This window comes from Saccopteryx bilineata, chromosome 2 (assembly GCF_036850765.1).
Source record: "Saccopteryx bilineata isolate mSacBil1 chromosome 2, mSacBil1_pri_phased_curated, whole genome shotgun sequence".
NCBI lineage: Eukaryota > Metazoa > Chordata > Mammalia > Chiroptera > Emballonuridae > Saccopteryx > Saccopteryx bilineata.
The window spans coordinates 373,669,424-373,688,460 of record NC_089491.1 but is presented as its reverse complement, the minus strand read 5'-3'; the positions used below and the strand labels follow the sequence as shown (position 1 = coordinate 373,688,460).

Here is a 19,037-nt window from a genome sequence, read left to right as displayed (position 1 = left end):
GTGCACGGGAGGATGAGAATCCAGGGTAGTTGTCTGCACTCCACCAACCTGATTCTTTAAACAAGCTGATGAGTCACAGAAATTATGGATCCCCGTGCTGGTTGTTAACAAGGTCTAGAAGGTTAATTTGTTTCCATAATGGCAAGTCAGTTAGCAGAAGTAGTGTGTGCAGACAGACGGTGGTTCTGGGCCAGGTGATCAGCAGCAGCAGGACTGGCCACAGCCGCATCCGCAGCCATAGGCTATGCACCCAGGCACGCAGCAGCAGGTGGGGTAGTAGCAGGTTCTGCAGACGTGCACAGGAGTGCAGCACACTGGCTGGCAGCAGGGAGTTCCACAGCAACAGGGGCGGCAGCAAGGCTGGCAGCAGGGAGTGCTACAGCAGCATGGCTGGCAGCAGCAGGACCCACAGCAGGGATGGCAGCAAGGCTGGCAGCAGCAGGACCCACAGCAGGGGCGGCAGCAAGGCTGGCAGCAGCAGGACCCACAGCAGGGGCGGCAGCAAGGCTGGCAGCAGCAGGACCCACAGCAGGGGCGGCAGCAAGGCTGGCAGCAGCAGGACCCACAGCAGGTGGGCTGGCAGCAGGTGGTTCTGCAGCAGATGGTTCTGCAGCAGGTTGGCTGGCAGCAGGGAGAGCAGCACATGGTGTCAGGTGTGGAGGGTGGACTCTTGTTCAGAGGTGAGTTTCTCAGATTCTATTGATTCCTTATGTCCTGAGGCTTTTATACTCTGGACCCCCAGTGTTGGGACCAATAAGCAGGACTTTCCTTGTTGTTGCTTTTGTAATTACTGTCAGATTGTCAAGAAGGAAGTTGTTCCCTGAGTATTTTGAGGTTTATGTAAATTATGCTTTATCTTTTCCTTAATTGGAAGGTGACCAACTTTTGTACAATGAAAAGGAGGGCAAAAATAAACTGAAGAGAACTATATCGTAAATAAAAGAAACATTTTATTCATTGCAACAATAATACGCTGATAAATGCATAATAAAAACATTTGTAATATTTTATCCTGTAATTATGCTTACATGCCTATTAATTTTTAATAATTGTAAAAAAGGTACTCATTTAGATACAAGTATGTCACATCACACACAATGGATCGACTCTGCATCGATCAAATACAGACATATACAGATTAGTCTTCCAATATCAAAAAGGAGGACATGTAGGAGGACACTTTTAGAGGGAGGACAGAACTTACAAGAGGACTGTCCTCCCTAAAGGAGGACAATTGGTCACCTTATTAATTGGGAATCCTACGTAAGAACCTTTCCCAGAAATGAGACAGTCAGGAATCACCCCAGACACAGTCTGGTCATGTGACATCATGTCGTGCTATTTCCTGCTGGCTTGGGAAGTTCAGGACATTTGTCTCTTTGGCTGTGTTTGAACTGGGAAGTGCTCTGAGAAGACAGGAGCCGATGAGTTCTGCTTGTGTCTAATTCTGATCTCCTAGAATTCCAGTTCACGGCTCTAGCATGTGTCTGCCTGTAGCCATCTGCTAGAAACTGTTTTCCAGTTTTATCAGACACACTAGGGTAGAGGACATATCACTTATTGTTTTTCTGATGCAAATCAGCATCAAAACCAGAATGTAGAGGCGGAAGCTGTCCACTTGGTTTCAGCACATCAATCCTTTCATGCTCCATCTCTATTTTCTTGCTGAGTCAGAATCTCAGGTGTGATATTCTAACTTGCTCATACTCTTTTCTATAAACTGAGGCAAACAGGTGAGATAAATGATGGTTAATTTTATTTGTCATGTAAATTGTAGATTTTTTTTTCTTTTTTTTTTTTAAGTGAGAAGAGGGTAGATAGTAAGACAGAGTCCCACATGTGCCCTGATTGGGACCCGCCCAATGCCCAAATCAACTAAGCTATTTTAATGCCTGAGTCTGTTGCACCTGGACCCCTGAGCTATCCTTAGTACCCAGGGCCAATGCTTGAACCAATCGAGCCACTGGCTACAGGAAGGAAACAGGGAGGGTAGGGGGAGAGGGAGGCAGAGAGAAGCATATGGTCGCTTCTCTTGTGTGCCCTGAGTGGGAATCAAATCTGGGACATCCACACATCTGGCCAAAAACCCTATTCACAGAACCAAACTGCCAGGGCCAGTAGATTTCAAAAACTATAGGAAATTGTAAACTATAAATTTTAAAATATTTAGGCCCTGGCCAGTTGGCTCAGTGGTAGAGTGTTGGCCTGGCTAGTGTGCGGAGGTCCCGGGTTCGACTCCCGGCCAAGGCACACAGGAGAAGCGCCCATCTGCTTCTCCACCCTTCCCCCTCTCCTTCCTCTCTGTCTCTCTCTTCCCCTCCCGCAGCCAAGTCTCCATTGGAGCAAAAGATGGCCCAGGCGCTGGGGATGGCTCCTTGGCCTCTGCCCCAGGCGCTAGAGTGGCTCTGGTTGCGACGAAGCGACGGTCCGGATGGGCAGAGCGTCGCCCCCTGGTGGGCGTGCTGGGTGGATCCCGGTCGGGCGCATGCGGGAGTCTGTCTGGCTGCCTCCCCGTTTCCGGCTTCAGGGAAATACAAAAAAAAAAAAAAATTTGTGCCCCATTTTTTCTTTCTGGGTAAATTCGTAGGAGTGAAATTGCCATGTCATCGGGAACACATATAGTCAACAGTGTAGAAAGAATAGAGCAGAGTCTCAACATTTCACCACCAGCAGGGTCACCTGCTTTATCTGATATTGGGAGCCTTGTGAATTCTAGTGCTGTATATCTATGCTTGTCTTCTTATTGAGGTATTTGACATATAACGTTATATTAATTTCAGGTGTAAGACATGATGTCTCTTTTGCAAATGATCACATAGTAAGTCTAAGTAGCATCTGTCGATGTCCATATTTACATGGTTTTTTTTGTGATAAGAACTTTTAAGACTTACCCTCTTAACTTTGAAGTGTGATAATAGTATTACTGTATTAGCTATCATTGCCATGCTATACATGACATTTGCATGACTATTATTTTCATAACTGGAGATTTATATCTTTTGACCCCCTACACCATTTTGCTCACCCCCCACTGTTACCATAACAGTCAGGGAGCACCAGGGAGTCTCCCCCATTGGCCAAGATGGCACAGGGGGACTTTCTTACACAGAGCCGCCAAAAGCTAGAAAGATGACTGGACAGGGCCCAAGTGCCCCAAAAGCTAGCAAGATAATTGGATAGAAAAAAGGCACCCTCCCCTTCCTATCACTAGTAGAACTGCAGGCTTGAGCAGGAAGGGAAGATGGTCTTTGAGACGGGAGTCCACCATTCTGTCAGGTTTCGGCTCTGGAATAAACCTCTTTCCTTTTTCACCAGCACTTGTCTCATGAGTTTGGCTTTGCTTGCGGCAGACAGCTGAACCTATCTATCTTCCAGTTACACCACCCGACTCCTGGCCAGCACCAGCATGTTCTCTGTATCTAAATGTTCAGTTCTGTTCTGTTTTTTACATTCCACATATAAGTCAAATCATGTGCTATTTGTCTTCTTCTGTCTATCCTGTGTCACTTAGCTTAATGTCCTTAAGATCCATGTTGTTGGAGGTAAAAGCTTTTCTTATTTATTTATGGCTTCAAAATTGTGTGTGTGTGTGTGTGTGTGTGTGTGTACATACACAGCACTGGAAAAAATAGTTTTACAGTTAGTTGCTCATGTGGAAAATAATACAATAATCAATAATAATACAAAAATAAGCCCTGTGCTTCACATACTCACAACTGTAAACCAACTTTTTCTCACCCCACTATATACGCATGCCATGATTTCTTCATCCATTCACCTATAAGTGGGCACAATAGTTTTTATATTTGAGCTATTGTAATACTGCAATGAACATGTGGGGACAAACATCTTTTCGAGTTAAGTGTTTATATTTTCTTTGGATAAATACCCAGAAGTAGAATTGATAGGTCATAAGGTAGTTCTATTTTAATCTTTGTGGAACTCTATTGTGTTCCGTGGCAGCTGTTCCAACTTGCACTCCCACCACGAGTGCACAAGAGGTTCCTTTTCTCCACATCCTCACCAACACCTAGTAAGTCTTGTCATTTTGATTGTTTGTAATATAGTTTGAAATCAGGAAGATGATGCCTCCAGTTTTGTTCTTCTTTTTCAAGATTGCTTTGGCTTTTCAGAGATTTTGTAGGTCCATATGAATTTTAGATTGTTTTTTTTTTCCTATTTCTGTTAAAAATGCCTTTAAGATTTTAAAAAAGATTGCAGTGAATTTTAGCTTGCTTTGAGTACTGGACACATTAATATTAATTTTTCCATACTATGAGCACAGATATCTTACTATCATTTGTGTCTTTTTCAATTTATTTCATGTATGTCTTTTATTGTCAGTATACAGGGTTTTCACCTTTTTGATTAAATTTATTCCTAGAAATTTTCTTTTGATGCAATTGTAAATGGAATTATTATCTGAATTGCTTTCTAAAATGCAACATTTTAAATATTGGTTTTATATATGGCAACTTAAATTTTTTTTGCTTTTTTATTTTAGAGAGAGAGGAAGGAAGAGAGAGAGAGAGCAATTTGCTGTTCCACTTATTTATACATTCATTGATTTATTCTTGTATGTGCCCTGTACAGCAGTGGTCCCCAACCTTTTTTTGGCCATGGACCGCTTTAATGTCAGAAAATATTTTCACGGACTGGCCTTTAGGGTGGGATGGATAAATATATCCCGTGACCGAGACAAGTGTCAAGAGTGAGTCTTAGACGGATGTAACAGAAGGAATCTGGTCATTTTTTAAAAATAAAACATTGTTCAGACTTAAATATAAATAAAATGGAAATAATGTAAGTTATTTATTCTTTCTCTGCGGACCGGTACCAAATGGCCCACGTACCGGTACCAGTCTGCGGCCTGGGAGTTGGGGACCACTGCTGTACAGGATTGAACCGGCAACTTTGGTGTATGAGGACAACACTCTAACCAACTGAGCTATCTGGCCAGGACAAGCAACTTTCTTGTATTTGTTATTTATTTCTACCAATGTTTTGTGGAGTCTTTATGTTTTTCTATACATATTATGTGATCTATCTGCAAATAAAGTCAATTTTACTTTTTTTCTGATTTGGATGACCTTATATCTTTTTCTTGGCTAATTGCTTTGGCTAGGATTTGCAATACTATGTAGAATAAAATACTATGTTAAATAAGAGTAGGTATTCTTGACTTGTTCCTAATCATAGAGAAAAAGTTTTCGGCTTTTGACAATTGAATTTGACGTTAGCTGTACACTTGTCATATGTGGCCTTATTGAGGTATGTTTCCTGTATATCCGCTTTGTTGAGATGGTTATTGAATTTTATCAAATGCTTTTTCTGCCTCTATTGAGATGATCATATCATTATATACTTCATTTTGTTAATGTGGTGTATCACATTGACATGCGGATATTGTACCATCCTTGCATACCTGAAAACAATCTTACTTGATGATGTATGATTCTTTTTATCTTTTGTTGAATTCTCTTTGCTAATGTTTTGTTGAGGACTTTTTTATCCATGTTCATCAGGGATATTGACATGTAATGGTCTTTCTTTAGTGTCCTTGTCTAGTTTTGGTATGAGGGTAATGCTGGCCTTATAAATGGGATTAGAAGTGTTCCCATATTCTCTATTATTTGGAAGAGTTTGAGAAACCTTTGTATTAATTCTTTTTTAAATGATTGGTGGATTTCACTTTGAAGCCATCTGCTCCTAGACTTATGTTTGTGGGAGGTGTTTTATTATAGTGTCAATTTATTACTAGTATGACTCTGTTAATATTATCTGGGATTTTTATGAATTATTCTTCTTTAATTTTATTTAGAAAATTAAATTTAACAGGGTGACATTGATTAATAATAGTATATAGATTTCAGGTAAACATTTCTATAGCATTTGAACTGTTGATTATGTTATATACCCATCACACAAAGTCAGTCATTGTCTGTCACCTTATATTTGTCCCTCTTTACACCCTCCCCTCCTCCACAGCCCCCTCCCCCTGGTAACCACTTTACCTTTTTCTTTTTTTGTATTTTTCCAAAATTAGAAGCCAGGAGGCAGTCAGACTCCCGCATGCGCCCGACCAGGATCCACCCGACATGCCCACCAGGGGACGATGATTTGCCCATCTGGGGCATTGCTCCATTGTGGCTGGAGCCATTCTAGCACCTGAGATGGAGGCTATGGAGCAATCCTCAGCGCCCGAGCCAACTTTGCTCCAATGGAGCCTTGGCTGCAGGAGAGGAAGAGAGAGAGATAGAGAAGGACAGGAGAAAAGGTGAAGAAGCAGATGGGCACTTCTCCTGTGTACAATGACCAGGAATCAAACCCGGGACTTCCACACGCGGAGCCAATGTTCTTCCACTAAGCCAACTGGCCAGGGCTACCACTTCACTTTTATCTATGTCCATGAGTGTCAGTTTTATATCCCACCTATGTGTGAAATCATATAGTTCTTAGCTTTTTTTGATTTATTTATTTCACTCAGTATGTTTTCAAGGTTCATTCATATTGTCATAAAATGGCACTATATCATCATTTCTTATGGCTAAGTAGTATTCCATTGTATATATGTATCACATCTTCTTTATCCAATCCTCTATCGAGGGACACTTTGGTTGTTTCCATGTCTTCGCCACTATAAATAATGCTGTGATGAACATGGGGGTGCCTGTGTCTTTAAGTACCAATGTTTTTGAGTTTTGGGGGTAGATACCCAGTAGAGGGATTGCTGGATCATATGGTAGTTCTATTCTTAATTTTTTGAGGAACCACCATACTTTCCTCCATAATGATTGTACTAATTTACATTCCCACCAACAGTGGATGAGGGTTCCTTTTTCTCCACAGCCTCTCCCACACTTATTATCCATCTTATTGATAATAGCTAATCTAACAGGTGTGAGGTGATATTTCATTGTAGAAATGATTTGCATTTCTCAAATAGCTACTGAAGATGAGCATCTTTTCATACATCTGTTGGCCATTTGTATGTCCTCTAGGGAGAAGTATCTGTCCAGGTCTTCTCTCCATTTTTTAATTGGATTGTTTGTTTGATAGGTTTTTGTTTCTAGGAAATTAACCATTTCTTTTAGACTACCCACTTTGTTGTCATATAATTGTTTATACTAGTCTTTTATAACCCTTTGTATTTTGGGAATATCAGTTGTAATTGTTTCTTTTGCATATCTCTGTAGCCCTGACTTAACACAAACTGACCTCAACTTTACAAATTATAACCATTCCAAAAGAGAAATTAAAGGCAGGTCTTAGCACATCCAGGGAGAAGAGCACAGTTTAGTGCTAGTCTTAATGGTTAATGAACACAAGCATGATAATTCTTAGCACATTTCCATTTTATTCCTGAAAAAATAAATTATTATAATAAATGGACATGGAATACCTTAAAATTCATCAATCAATAAACTCCATAGCAGATTTTAAGCCAGGTGGATAGGTTTTATGACAACAGATCAATAACCTCTGGTACAAAGACTGTAGACAGAGGAAGTATTTCCAATTCAAAAACTCTGAGTAGTACATTGAGTATTATTTATATATGTATGCATATTTTGGAGAAGAATGGCCTGAGAAAATTATGTTAATTGCCTGTTTGCAAGTGGGAAAGTCTTGACTAACTGGCCTGAGCCCTGGAAGGAGCAAAGTTGGAAAATAGGCATTTGGAGAAGAATCATGTTGTTAGAGCTGGTCTGTGGGCAGAAAGTGTTTCCACTTTGTGTCCCATTTCAATGGCCCCCAGAGAGTCTCCACCACTTAGTAGACACTGGACAACTATGTGCTTGATGTATTTCATCCTGTGCCCCTTCTCAGGTGCACCAATACTTGCACAAGGGAGCATAAATAAGTAGTCATGGTGACAGGGACACAGGCTTTGTGTAAACCAACAGCACGGGTTCCCTCTCTGCACAGCTACTGCTGCTCTATGTGCTGTTGTCATAAGCAGAGAGTGGTGTTGAATTCTTATCTGTAATATTAATTATGAAAGCAAACACCCACACAGAGCCAATGTTCTACATTGTACCACTTAAACATTGCAAAGACAGCATTTCCTCCATACTATGATTGCGTGTTTGGTCTTCCCAGTCTGCAGTACTGTCCACCAGCTTACAGTATTATTGCCCTAGCATCCTGGATTATACCATGTTGGACCAAGGAACCCACTTCATGATGAACAAGGTCAACAAGAGGCACATAACCATGGATCTACTTGTCCTACCGCTCATCACAGGACAGAGAAACGCTTGCCTGATGATAAATGGAAATGGTGTTTTAGATGTGCAGCAAAGACACCTTCAGAGAGGTGACAACCTGTGGATTGATATATTATCTTCTGAATGTGGTGTACATTTTGATCCAATGGCCATTATTGGCTTGACATATACATATTACTATATATCCATAAATGTTTGTTTACATGGGTTCAGAAGCGATGGGTGAAAGTAAAGGTGACCCTCTCACTATAACCCCCTGCAACATACTCGGGAATCTGGCCTCCTATCCCGTTATGCCTTTAGACTCTTCTGGATTGGTAGTTTTACTCCTATGAAAGGCACTTTTTTTTTTTCTGAAACTGGAAACGGGGAGAGACAGAAAGGCACATTTTTGTCAAGGGACATAATCTAATTTTACAGCCACTGTCTGGTCAGTTTGAACTCCTCATATCAGTAGAGAAGCAGGCAGAGAAAGCAGTTACTATTTAGTGAGTAATAATCATCATGAAGAGATGGAGAACAAGGAAAAGCACATCTGGAATGTGGGAATTTACTGGAGTGTCCATGGTGTGTTCGTGCCTGGTGACAAGCTTAACTGAAAAATAACAGCACTGCTGTCTGACAAAGATATTTAAAGCAGGCCAGACCTCTACATCTTTGACATGTAAATGTAGGTGACATGGAGCAGAAACAGAAGACCTTGTCTTGAATCTCAACCTGTTAATTATTAGCTTGTGACAATACATCATGATGTCTTTTCCTAAAACTGTAGATAATAATTGTGGGGGGCCGTTATGATGCTCAGAATGAGTGACGCATATACTATGCAATGTGTTTTAAATTCCAATTTCAGGAATGCTGTACAATAAATCAAACACAATGTGGATGAATTATGGTATAGACTTTATTAAGAAACACGTAGAAAAGTTTCCTACATCTTGTAAGACAATTCAAAGTGATTGTGAAAGAAGAAAGCCTTATACAAGTGTCATGAGTACATTGTAAGGAAATAGCATTATGAAGATTATTATTCAGTTACAGCAACTATTAATAAGTTATAAAGATTTGTCTGACAAAGTTAATTAGAAGGAGCCGTTGATCCTGACCTCCAAGTCAAGGCCAAGACCATAACTGCACATCGAGGATGCACAAAGCTGAAACAAGACCCACGTGCACGGGGGGATGAGAATCCAGGGTAGTTGTCTGCACTCCATCAACCTGATTCTTTAAACAAGCTGATGAGTCACAGAAATTATGGATCTCCACTTTGGTTGTCAACAAAGTCTAGAAGGTTAATTTGTTTCCATAATGGCAAGTCAGTTAGCAGAAGTAGTGTGTGCAGACAGACGGTGGTTCTGGGCCAGGGGATCAGCAGCAGCAGGACTGGCCACAGCCGCATCCGCAGCCATAGGCTATGCACCCAGGCACGCAGCAGCAGGTGGGGTAGTAGCAGGTTCTGCAGACGTGCACAGGAGTACAGCACACTGGCTGGCAGCAGGGAGTTCCACAGCAACAGGGGCGGCAGCAAGGCTGGCAGCAGGGAGTGCTACAGCAGCATGGCTGGCAGCAGCAGGACCCACAGCAGGGGCCGCAGCAGGTGGTCCTGCAGCAGGTGATTTGACAGCAGGGGCGGCAGCAAGGCTGGCAGCAGCAGGACCCACAGCAGGGGCGGCAGCAGGGAGAGCAGCACATGGTGTCAGGTGTGGAGGGTGGACTCCTTTTCAGAGGTGAGTTTCTCGAATTCTGATGATTCCTTCTGTCCTTGGATTTTTATACCCTGGACCCCCAATGTTGGAACCAATAAGCAGGACTTTCCTTGTTGTTTTGGTTGTTTTTGTAATTACTGTGGAATTGTCAACGAGGAAGGTGTTCCCTGAATTTTATGAGGCTTATGCAATTTACTGTTTGATCTTTTCCTTAATTGGGAATCCTTCTTAACAACCTTAGCCAGAAATGAGACAGTCAGGAATCATCCCTGGGAACATTTCTGGTCATGTGACATCATGTGGTCTTCTGATACTTCCTGCTGGATTGGGAAGGTCAGAAAAGATGCCTCTTCACAGGTTTATTCCTTTGGCTAGGAAGAATAGCGCGGAATCACCTGCTCTCCTGATACTACGAGCCCTCTGAAGTCTAGTGGTGTGTATATGCTGATTTTCTTATTGAGGTATAACTGATATAACATGATATTAGTTTCAATTGTAGAACATGAATATTTGTGTTTGTAAGTATTGTAAAATGATTACAATGGTAATCCTAGTTAACATCAGCCAGCATTCTTAGTTACAAATTTGTTTTCTTGTGATGAGAACTTAAGATATACTCTTTTATCTGAAATTTGCACAAAAGTACTATTAACTATCATCACATTAAGTTTACATAAATGTTTTTTTCATAACTGGGATTTTATATCTTTGACCCATGTCATTTACCTCACTTACCCACCCACCCCTGGCCAGCACCAGTGTGTTCTCTGTTTCTTTAAGCTCAGCTTTATTTTGTTTTTGTTTTCTGTTTTTTTTATATACTCCACATATAAGTCAGATCATATGGTATTTGTCTCTCTGATGTGTCACTTATCATAGTGCCCTGAAGGTCCATTTTGTTACAGATGAATAACTTTTCTTTTTTTATGATTGAATAATATTCCATGTGTATATTCATATATATTTCTTCACCCATTCATCCATCAATGGACACTTAGACTGTTTTTGTAAATTAGCTATTGTAAATATGCTGCAGTGAACATGTCGGTGCACCTAGCTTTTAAAGTTAGTGTTTTTGTTTTTTTCAGATAAATACCCAGGAGTGGAATTGCTGGATCATAGGTAGTTTGGTCTTTAATTTTTGAGGAAGCCCCATTATGGCTGTTCCAGCTTACATTCTCACCAACAGAGCACAAGGGTTCCCTTTTCTCCACATCCTCACCCTCACTTGTTAGGTCTTGTCTTTTTGTCATCATTGTAACAGGTGCGAGGTGGTATCTCATTTTGGTTTTGATTTGCATATTTCTGATAATTAGTGTTTTTGAGCAATTTTTCCAGGTGCCTCATGGCCATCTGTATGTCTTTTTTGGCAAAATATCTATTCAGATCCTCTGCCTATTTTTTAATTATATTGTCTAGGTTTGTTTGACTTTTTGTTTCTGTAATGAAGCTGTGTGAGTTTTTTAATGCATACAGAAACTAACCCCTTATCAGATACATGATTTGCAAATCTTCTCCCTCATTCAATAGTTTGCCTTTTCGTTTTGTGATGTTTTTCTTTGCTGTAAAGAAGCTTTTTAGTTTGATGTAGTGCCACTTGTTTGTTTATTTATTATTTATTTTGTCATATCCAAAAAGAATCATGGCAAGGTTCATGTCAAGGAGTTTACTGCCTATATATTTGTTGAAGAGTTCTGTGGTTTTCATCTTGTGACCAAGTCTTAATCCATTTTGAGTTCATTTTTGTGTGTGGTGTAAGACAGTGGTTCAGCAGCACTCTTTTGCATGTGACTACCCAGTTTCCCAAAACAACTTATTGTCCTTTGTCCATTTTATGTTCTTGGCTCCTTAGTCATAAATGTGTTGGGCTCATTTCTAGGCTCTGTATTCTGTTCCATTGATATATATATATATATATTATGCCAGTACCATACTGTTTTGATTACTAAGGCTTATAGTATAGTTTGAAATCAGGGAGCATCATGCCTTCAGTTCTGCCCTTTTTCTTAAGATTGCTTTGGCTATCCAGGGATTTTTGTAGTGCTGTATACATTTTAGGATTTTGTTTTCTATTTCTGCAGAAAAGGCCATTGGAATTTTTATTAGGAATTGTATTGAATTTTAGATAGCTTTGAGTATTTGGGACAGTTGAACAATAGTAATTCTTTCAATTCAGGAGCACAGAATATCTTTCCATTATTTGTGTCTTCCTCAATTTCTTTGATGTATGTGTTTTAGTTGTCAGTATACAGGTCTTTCATCCACTTGATTAAATTCTTAGGTTGTATTCTTTTGATGTAATTGTAAACGGAATTGTTCACTGAATTTTTTTTGATAGTTTGTTATTAGTGTACGGAAATATAACAGATTTGATATGTTGATTTTATAGACTGCAACTTCCTTGAATTTGTTGATTATTTCTAACAGTGTTTTGGTAGAGTCCTTGGGTTTTTTAATATATAATATTATGTCATCAGCAAATAAAATCAGTTTTACTTCTTCCGTTGCAACTTGTATGCCTTTATTTCTTTTTCTTGCCTAATTGCTTTGGCTAGGATTTGTATTACTATGTTGAATGAAGTATCAAGTGGAATTCTTGTCTTGTTTTTGATCTTAGAGAAAAAAAGCTTTCAAGTTTTTACCATTGAGTATGAAGTTAGCAATGTTATTGTTATATATAGCCTTTATTATACTGAGGTATATTTCCTTTGTACCCACATTGTTGCGTTTTTATCAAAGGAAGATACTGACTTTTCCTCAATGCTTATTCTACCTTTATTTGGATGATTATATGATTTTATCCTACATTTTGTTAATGTAGTCTTATCATGTTGATATGAGGATGTCGTATCATTCTTGCATCCCTGGAATCAATCCCACCTGGTCATGGTGTATGAGTCTTTCAATCTTTTGTTGAATATCTTTGCTAATATTTTGTTGAGGATTTTCTATCTATGTTCATCAGGAATATTGATATGTAACTTTCTTTTTTTGGTGTCTTTGTCTAGTTTAGGTATCAAGGTAATGCTGGCCTTACAAATAGGATTGAAGTGTCCTCTCTTCTTATTATCTGGAAGAGTCTAAGAAACACTGGTATTAATTCTTCTTTAAATGCTTGGTGGAATTCGCTAGTGAGGCCATCTGCTCCTAGACTTATGTCTCTGGAAGGTTTTATATTATGGAGTCAATTTATTACTAGTATGATTTTATTCAGATTTTCTGTTTATATATGAATTATTTTTGTCAAGTTCTTTCTATGAAATTATCCATTTCTTTTACATTGCCCTACTTGTTGCCATATAATTATTGCCATATAATTGTTCTTAGTAGTCTCATGATTCTTTGCATCTTTCTGATATCAATAGTGACATCTCTTCATTCATTTCTGATTCTATTTATTTGAATCTTCTCTTTGGGTTGGAGTTTTTTGTTTTTTTAATTTTGTTTTAATTTGGTTTGGTTTGAGGTTGTTTTTTGGTGAGTCTAGCTAAAGATTTTTCAATTTTGCTTCTTTTTTGAAATACCAGCTCTAAGTTTTACTCATTTTTTCTATTGTCTTTTTAGTCTCTATTCTTTCTTATTTTTGCTACCTTCATCCTCTACTGACTTTGGTCTTTCTTAATTCTTTTTTTCTAATTGTTTGAGGTATAAAGTTGCTTTCCTCTTTTTTTCTCTCCTGATCCTACTCTTTCTCCTCCTGTTCTTCTTCTCCTCATTTAGAAAAGTAGCTGTCCACCACCTTAAAGAAGCAGAGATTGGTCTGGGAGGAGCAAAGGACAGATTGCAGATGATGTGTTTATTACCTCACTTCTATGAATTGAATGTTGTCTCTTCCCCAAATTCATATGTTGAAGCCCTAGTACCCAATGTGATGGCTTTTGGAGTGGGGACCTTTGAAAGATAATTACATTAGCCTGAGAATATATGAGGGCAATTCCCCCAGTGATAGGATTAGTTCTCTGATAAGAAAAAGAGACCAGGGCTTCCCCACTCTTTCTGTGTCATTGGCGGATACAGCAATTAAACAGCAATCTGTAAACCAGGAGGCAGGTTCAACCAGACACCTAGTCTGCAATCACCTGATCTTGGACTTCCCAGCCTACAGAAATGTGAGAAATGAATGTCATTGTTTGAGCTAACTAGTAATAAGTCATTTGTGGTAGCACCACAAATGGACTGAGACAACCACCCACATATCTTGGATCTTAGTGTGCTCAGATCAGTTTCCTCCTATCACATGTGCACTTTTAAGTTTTAGGGCTCTCTTCATGAAACAATAGAAAGTTATGCTTCATTTGGGCCACATAAGAAAATCATTCAACCAGTGATTCTTTTAATAAAGACTCCAGCTTCTTTATTCATCAGTAGGACAGTTCTAAAGTGTGTATTTTCCATTATTTTTGACAGTGTTCTCTCAGGTTTAAGCTTCAGTTCCAAACTTGATACTGGCTTTATACACACCTTGGCCTACATCATTTTCTCAGTTCTCTGCCAATGTGATCTGCACATCCTAAATAACTATGTTTCCTTGAATCTTTTTACTCAGAGAATGCAAACTATGGCTTTCATTTATTCTCACAGTTTTAATTTTCTTTTCCCTAAAATGGGAACATACTTATAAATCAACCCTGAACACTTACTCAAGAATTAAAAATATGTACACAAAGCATTTCATGAATATCTAGCAAATTGTAGGCAATGAAGAACATGTAGGTTCTACATATAATTTACTCAAAACACCCAACAAGAGACAGTAGTCAGCAAGGTTGGTCTTGGAGGTCTCTTCAAAGCAGCCCAGATGCCTAGTCTCAGAAGTTGACAAACCTTGTTAGTTCATGATGCTCTCAAGGATATGACATAGATCTCCAACTCTTCTGTTCCTCTCAGAGCCAGAATCAAGCCTCAGCTCACTATATGCTCTGGCAGCAACATTACTTACGGACCAAAAGTGCTAGTCTTCTGTCTACCTCGATTGACTCCTAGGAGCACACAGGTTCTTCTCACATTCCTCAGATTCCTGTAGAATCACAAGATCCCATGTCCTTCAGATGTTCCCTATCTACCTCATGAAACACAGGAAGTTATTTTGTTTCTTTAGATGCTTTAGAACAGGCGTCCCCAAACTATGGCCCACGGGCTGCATGCGGCCCCCTGAGGCCATTTATCCAGCCCCACCGCACTTCCAGAAGGGCACTTCTTTCATTGGTGGTCAGTGAGAGGAGCACTGTATGTGGCATTCCTCCAACGGTCTGAGGGACAGTGAACTGGCCCTCTGTGTAAAAAGTTTGGGGACCCCTGGTTTAGAAGATACGGATTGCTGAAAGTCATTAATGCCCATTGCATTGTGTGTCTCATTCCCTAACATTGCTCTTAATTAATTTTCTTAAAAACATCTTGATTGGAAAAACAAATTGCCCCAAAGTGGAGTAATACAATATAAGATTCAATTTTTTCGCAAGAAATTACTTAATTCCTTGCTCTTTTGATAGCTACTGAGGAGAAGATGGTAATTTAGAATTCGATTTGCATCAGCTAAGGAAGAAGTCCCTTTCAATGTGACTGTCATTTAAAGAGAACTTAAGGATGCTAAAAATAATTGGACTCAGAGGAATTGCATGAGTGGCTGGAAACCCCCCGAGACAGGAAAAGCTCCCGGCACACACGAGAGCTCCAAAATTCTGTCCCTACTACCTTACCATGTAGCTTCAGGAACTAAGGTGTGAAACACAACTTGGGAGCAATGTATCTGTATATGTGAGGGGTTATTTCTGCCATCGTTAAAGTAGAAAATCAAATGCACACCGTTCTGGACCTTAGTACTCGGTATGATTGCTCCTTGTGTGGACATGTAAATGTAGGTGACCTTAGGCAGGAACAGAAGACCCTGTCCTGGATCTGAGTCTATTTATTATTAGCTATGAGACATTACACAATGATTCTGTAATGTAGATAATAATTAGTGACAGGCTGTTTTGCAGATGTAGTTGGATACCGCAGATGGTATGCTATAGGTATATGAATTGCTATGTCAGGACTATTGTAAGATAAAAGAAAACACAACGTGGGAATCTTAAAATGTTATAAATTTTATTAAGCAGCATAAGTAAGATCCCTACATCTAGGGAGAAGTTACAAAGTGACCATGAAAAGAAGAAACAGGATAAAGAACTATGAGAATATTGAAAAGAAAATATGATTCTGAAGATACTGATCAATCACAGAGACCTATTAAAGTTATAAAGATAAATTTTCTAGAGGGAGGAGGAGACCCTGACTTCAGAGTTAAAGGCAATAACATGACTTCATATCAAGGATGCAGGAAGCTAGCACATGATCCACAACACGGGAGAAAGAAAATGGTGTGAAATTCTCTGCACTACATTGAACTAATTCACCAGCTTCTGAACAAGTCAATAAATAACACAAGTCTTAGTAATAGTTAATTGGTTGTCATCAAAGCCTAAAAAGTAAAATTGTTCACATGGCAAATCAGTTAACAGTGTTGCATCAAGGTAGTGGTTTTTTTGGAGAGACAATCAGCAGCAAGAAGGCTGGCAGCAGCTGGATACGCAGCAGGGGCGGCAGCATGGCTGGCAGCAGCTGGACACGCAGCAGGGGCGGCAGCAAGGCTGGCAGCAGCTGGACACGCAGCAGGGGCAGCAGCATGGCTGGCAGCAGCTGGACACGCAGCAGGGGCGGCAGCATGGCTGGCAGCAGCTGGACACGCAGCAGGGGCGGCAGCATGGCTGGCAGCAGCTGGATACGCAGCAGGGGCGGCAGCATGGCTGGCAGCAGCTGGACACGCAGCAGGGGCGGCAGCAAGGCTGGCAGCAGCTGGACCCACAGCAGGGGCGGCAGCAAGGCTGGCAGCAGCTGGACACGCAGCAGGGGCGGCAGCAGCAGCTGGGCCTGCAGCAGGTGGTTCTACAGCAGGTGGTCTGACAGCAGATTGGACGGCAGCATGGCTGGCAGCAGCTGGACACGCAGCAGGGGTGGCAGCAAGGCTGGCAGCAGCTGGACATGCAGCAGGGGCGGCAGCAAGGCTGGCAGCAGCTGGACATGCAGCAGGGGCGGCAGCAAGGCTGGCAGCAGCTGGACACGCAGCAGGGGTGGCAGCAGCAGCTGGACACGCAGCAGGGGCGGCAGCAGCAGGTTGGCTGACAGCAAGGGGAGCAGCACATGGTGTCAGGTGTGGAGGGTGGACTTCTGTTGAGAGGTGAGTTTTCCAGAATCTGATGGTTCCTTCTCTTCTGGAGCTTTTATACGTGGGGCCCGAAATGTTGGCACCAATGGCCAAGGTTTTCCTTATTCTTGTTTACATTTTTTCATTGTCATTTGGGGAAATGTTAGGAGGAAGTTGTACCTAAATGTTATGAATTTTTTTGAAAATAGTGCTTAATTGACTTCTTAATTGAAAATAACTCATAGAAGGTCTTTTTATAGAAAAAGAGAAATGGTTACATTATCAGCATGTTCCTGCTTCAGTCAATTCTGCTTCTGTGATCTAGATAGTTCCTCCTGGTCTGGGCAGCTCAGAGCAGTTGGTGATTTTATGCCTAACCTGTTTACTACCAGAGTCATTTTGGTCTCTGACTGCACATTATTTTTTTTCTTTTCCTTTTTTAGTGAAGTAATTAGATTATGTGAGATAACACCTGAAGTATCTTAGAGTACTGACAGGGTCAAAAATTTTGTGGTTTGGTCCTGGACAGGTGACTCAGTGGGTGAAACGTCATCTAGGTGCACTGAGGTCATGGGTTTGATCCCCAGTTAGGGCATGTACGAGAAGCAATCAATGAGTGCACAAGTAAATGGAACAACTAAGTGGAACAATGAGTTGAAACTTCTATCTCTCTCTCTCTCTCCCTTCCTGTAGTTCATTCCCTTTCTCTCTCTCCTCTCAATCAATGGAGATTTTTTTTTTTAATTTGTTGTTTAACTTTTTTTTCAAGTGCCCAATTTTGTAATTTCCAGCTTGGTAAATTGTTACTAGTTTCCAACTTGATACATTATCCAGAGTGAACACACTCATGTCATTATTACCAGGTCAAGAAATAGAATTTAACCGCATCCCCTTCAAATTATAGCACGTACATGTCTGCCTTGGTGGCTCTTGTCTGAGACTCAGAAGGGCACTGGGTTGTGTGCCCGTGGAGCTGGGGGGTGGGGGCGTGCTTGCCCCCTCCTGTAGGCTCTGCCAACTCTATCCACAATGGGAGACTCTTTTGATCTGTTCTCTCGGGGCCCAGTGGCTCTACCCTGATGACCTTGCTCCCGCAGTAGGTCAGGCTGGCACTCAACCTGAACGTGCAGTGTGCTTCTCCTGGAGGAGCTAAGGTTGGAGACTGCGGCAGACTGAGTGGCACGGCTCTGGGGTAGCGGCCATTTTCCCCTACACTGAGTGCCTGAGTGGGCTGCCACTAAGCAGGAGACCCACAAGCCCCATCCTCCCAACATCAGTCATCCCTCCCTTCCTAGCTCACACCTTGTGAAAGGGTTAGGATCAGCCTGGGCCCACTCTAGTCCTTCTTTGGAAGGCTCTGGATGAAGACCGGAGGGTGTGCAGAGTAGCCAACAGATAGAGTTGGACCTCAGGGAACCTGAACACTTTATTGATTTATCTCCAGCTTAGAGCTGGAGAGAGCTAGCCCTTGTCCATAGCTTGGCCCCTGCCACGCACACCCAGACCCAGTAGACGCAGCTCCAAACAGTGAATAATAGCATGGTATCACCAGATAGCCCAAGTCCAGTTACAGACAACCTCTGACATTGTCCTACACTGGAAGCCTGTCCAAGGGGACCCAGAACCAACACAACCATTCGTGGGCTTCAGACCACAACAGAGCTCAACCCAACTAGGCATTTAAGTGGCACACCAAAGGAGGGATTCTGGCAGGCACCGGACTCAGCTCAAACAACTCTGCCTGGGGCACAGCCCCTGCACAGTGACTCATACACAGTGACCAAGGTCTATCCTATAATCAACCAACCTGAGAGGTAACTCCAGCCATGTATGGGCTAACAGCATTCAAGACTTCAAACAAAAGGAGGGTGCACAGAACCCACATGAAAGACATTTTGGAGCACCTAATTCAGGTAA

At 41.2% G+C, this 19,037-nt stretch overlaps 1 protein-coding gene across 1 annotated transcript; it reads right to left on the bottom strand.

The window, feature by feature from the left end:
* Positions 1–376: 376 nt before the first annotated feature.
* On the bottom strand, positions 377–17,118 carry LOC136322672 (keratin-associated protein 4-11-like). The gene is made up of 3 exons (XM_066254573.1): positions 16,485–17,118; positions 9,710–9,859; positions 377–621 (listed from the first exon to the last, which is right to left on the bottom strand). The coding sequence occupies exons 1-3, from the start codon at positions 17,116–17,118 to the stop codon at positions 377–379; spliced, it is 1,029 nt and encodes a 342-aa protein (XP_066110670.1).
* Between the last annotated feature and the right edge of the window lie 1,919 nt (positions 17,119–19,037).

Bases quoted from the DNA above. Each gene is read 5' to 3' on its own strand.
- LOC136322672 (XM_066254573.1), bottom strand. From the start codon at position 17,118: ATGTGCTGCTCCCCTTGCTGTCAGCCAACCTGCTGCTGCCGCCCCTGC. The intron at 9,860-16,484 runs CTTGCTGCTGAT...CTTGCTGCCGCC, and splicing joins ATCCAGCTGCTGCCAGCCTT to CCTGCTGTCAAATCACCTGC. The intron at 622-9,709 runs GTACTCCTGTGC...CCCTGCTGCCAG, and splicing joins CTGCTGCCAGCCAGTGTGCT to CCAACCTGCTGCAGAACCAT.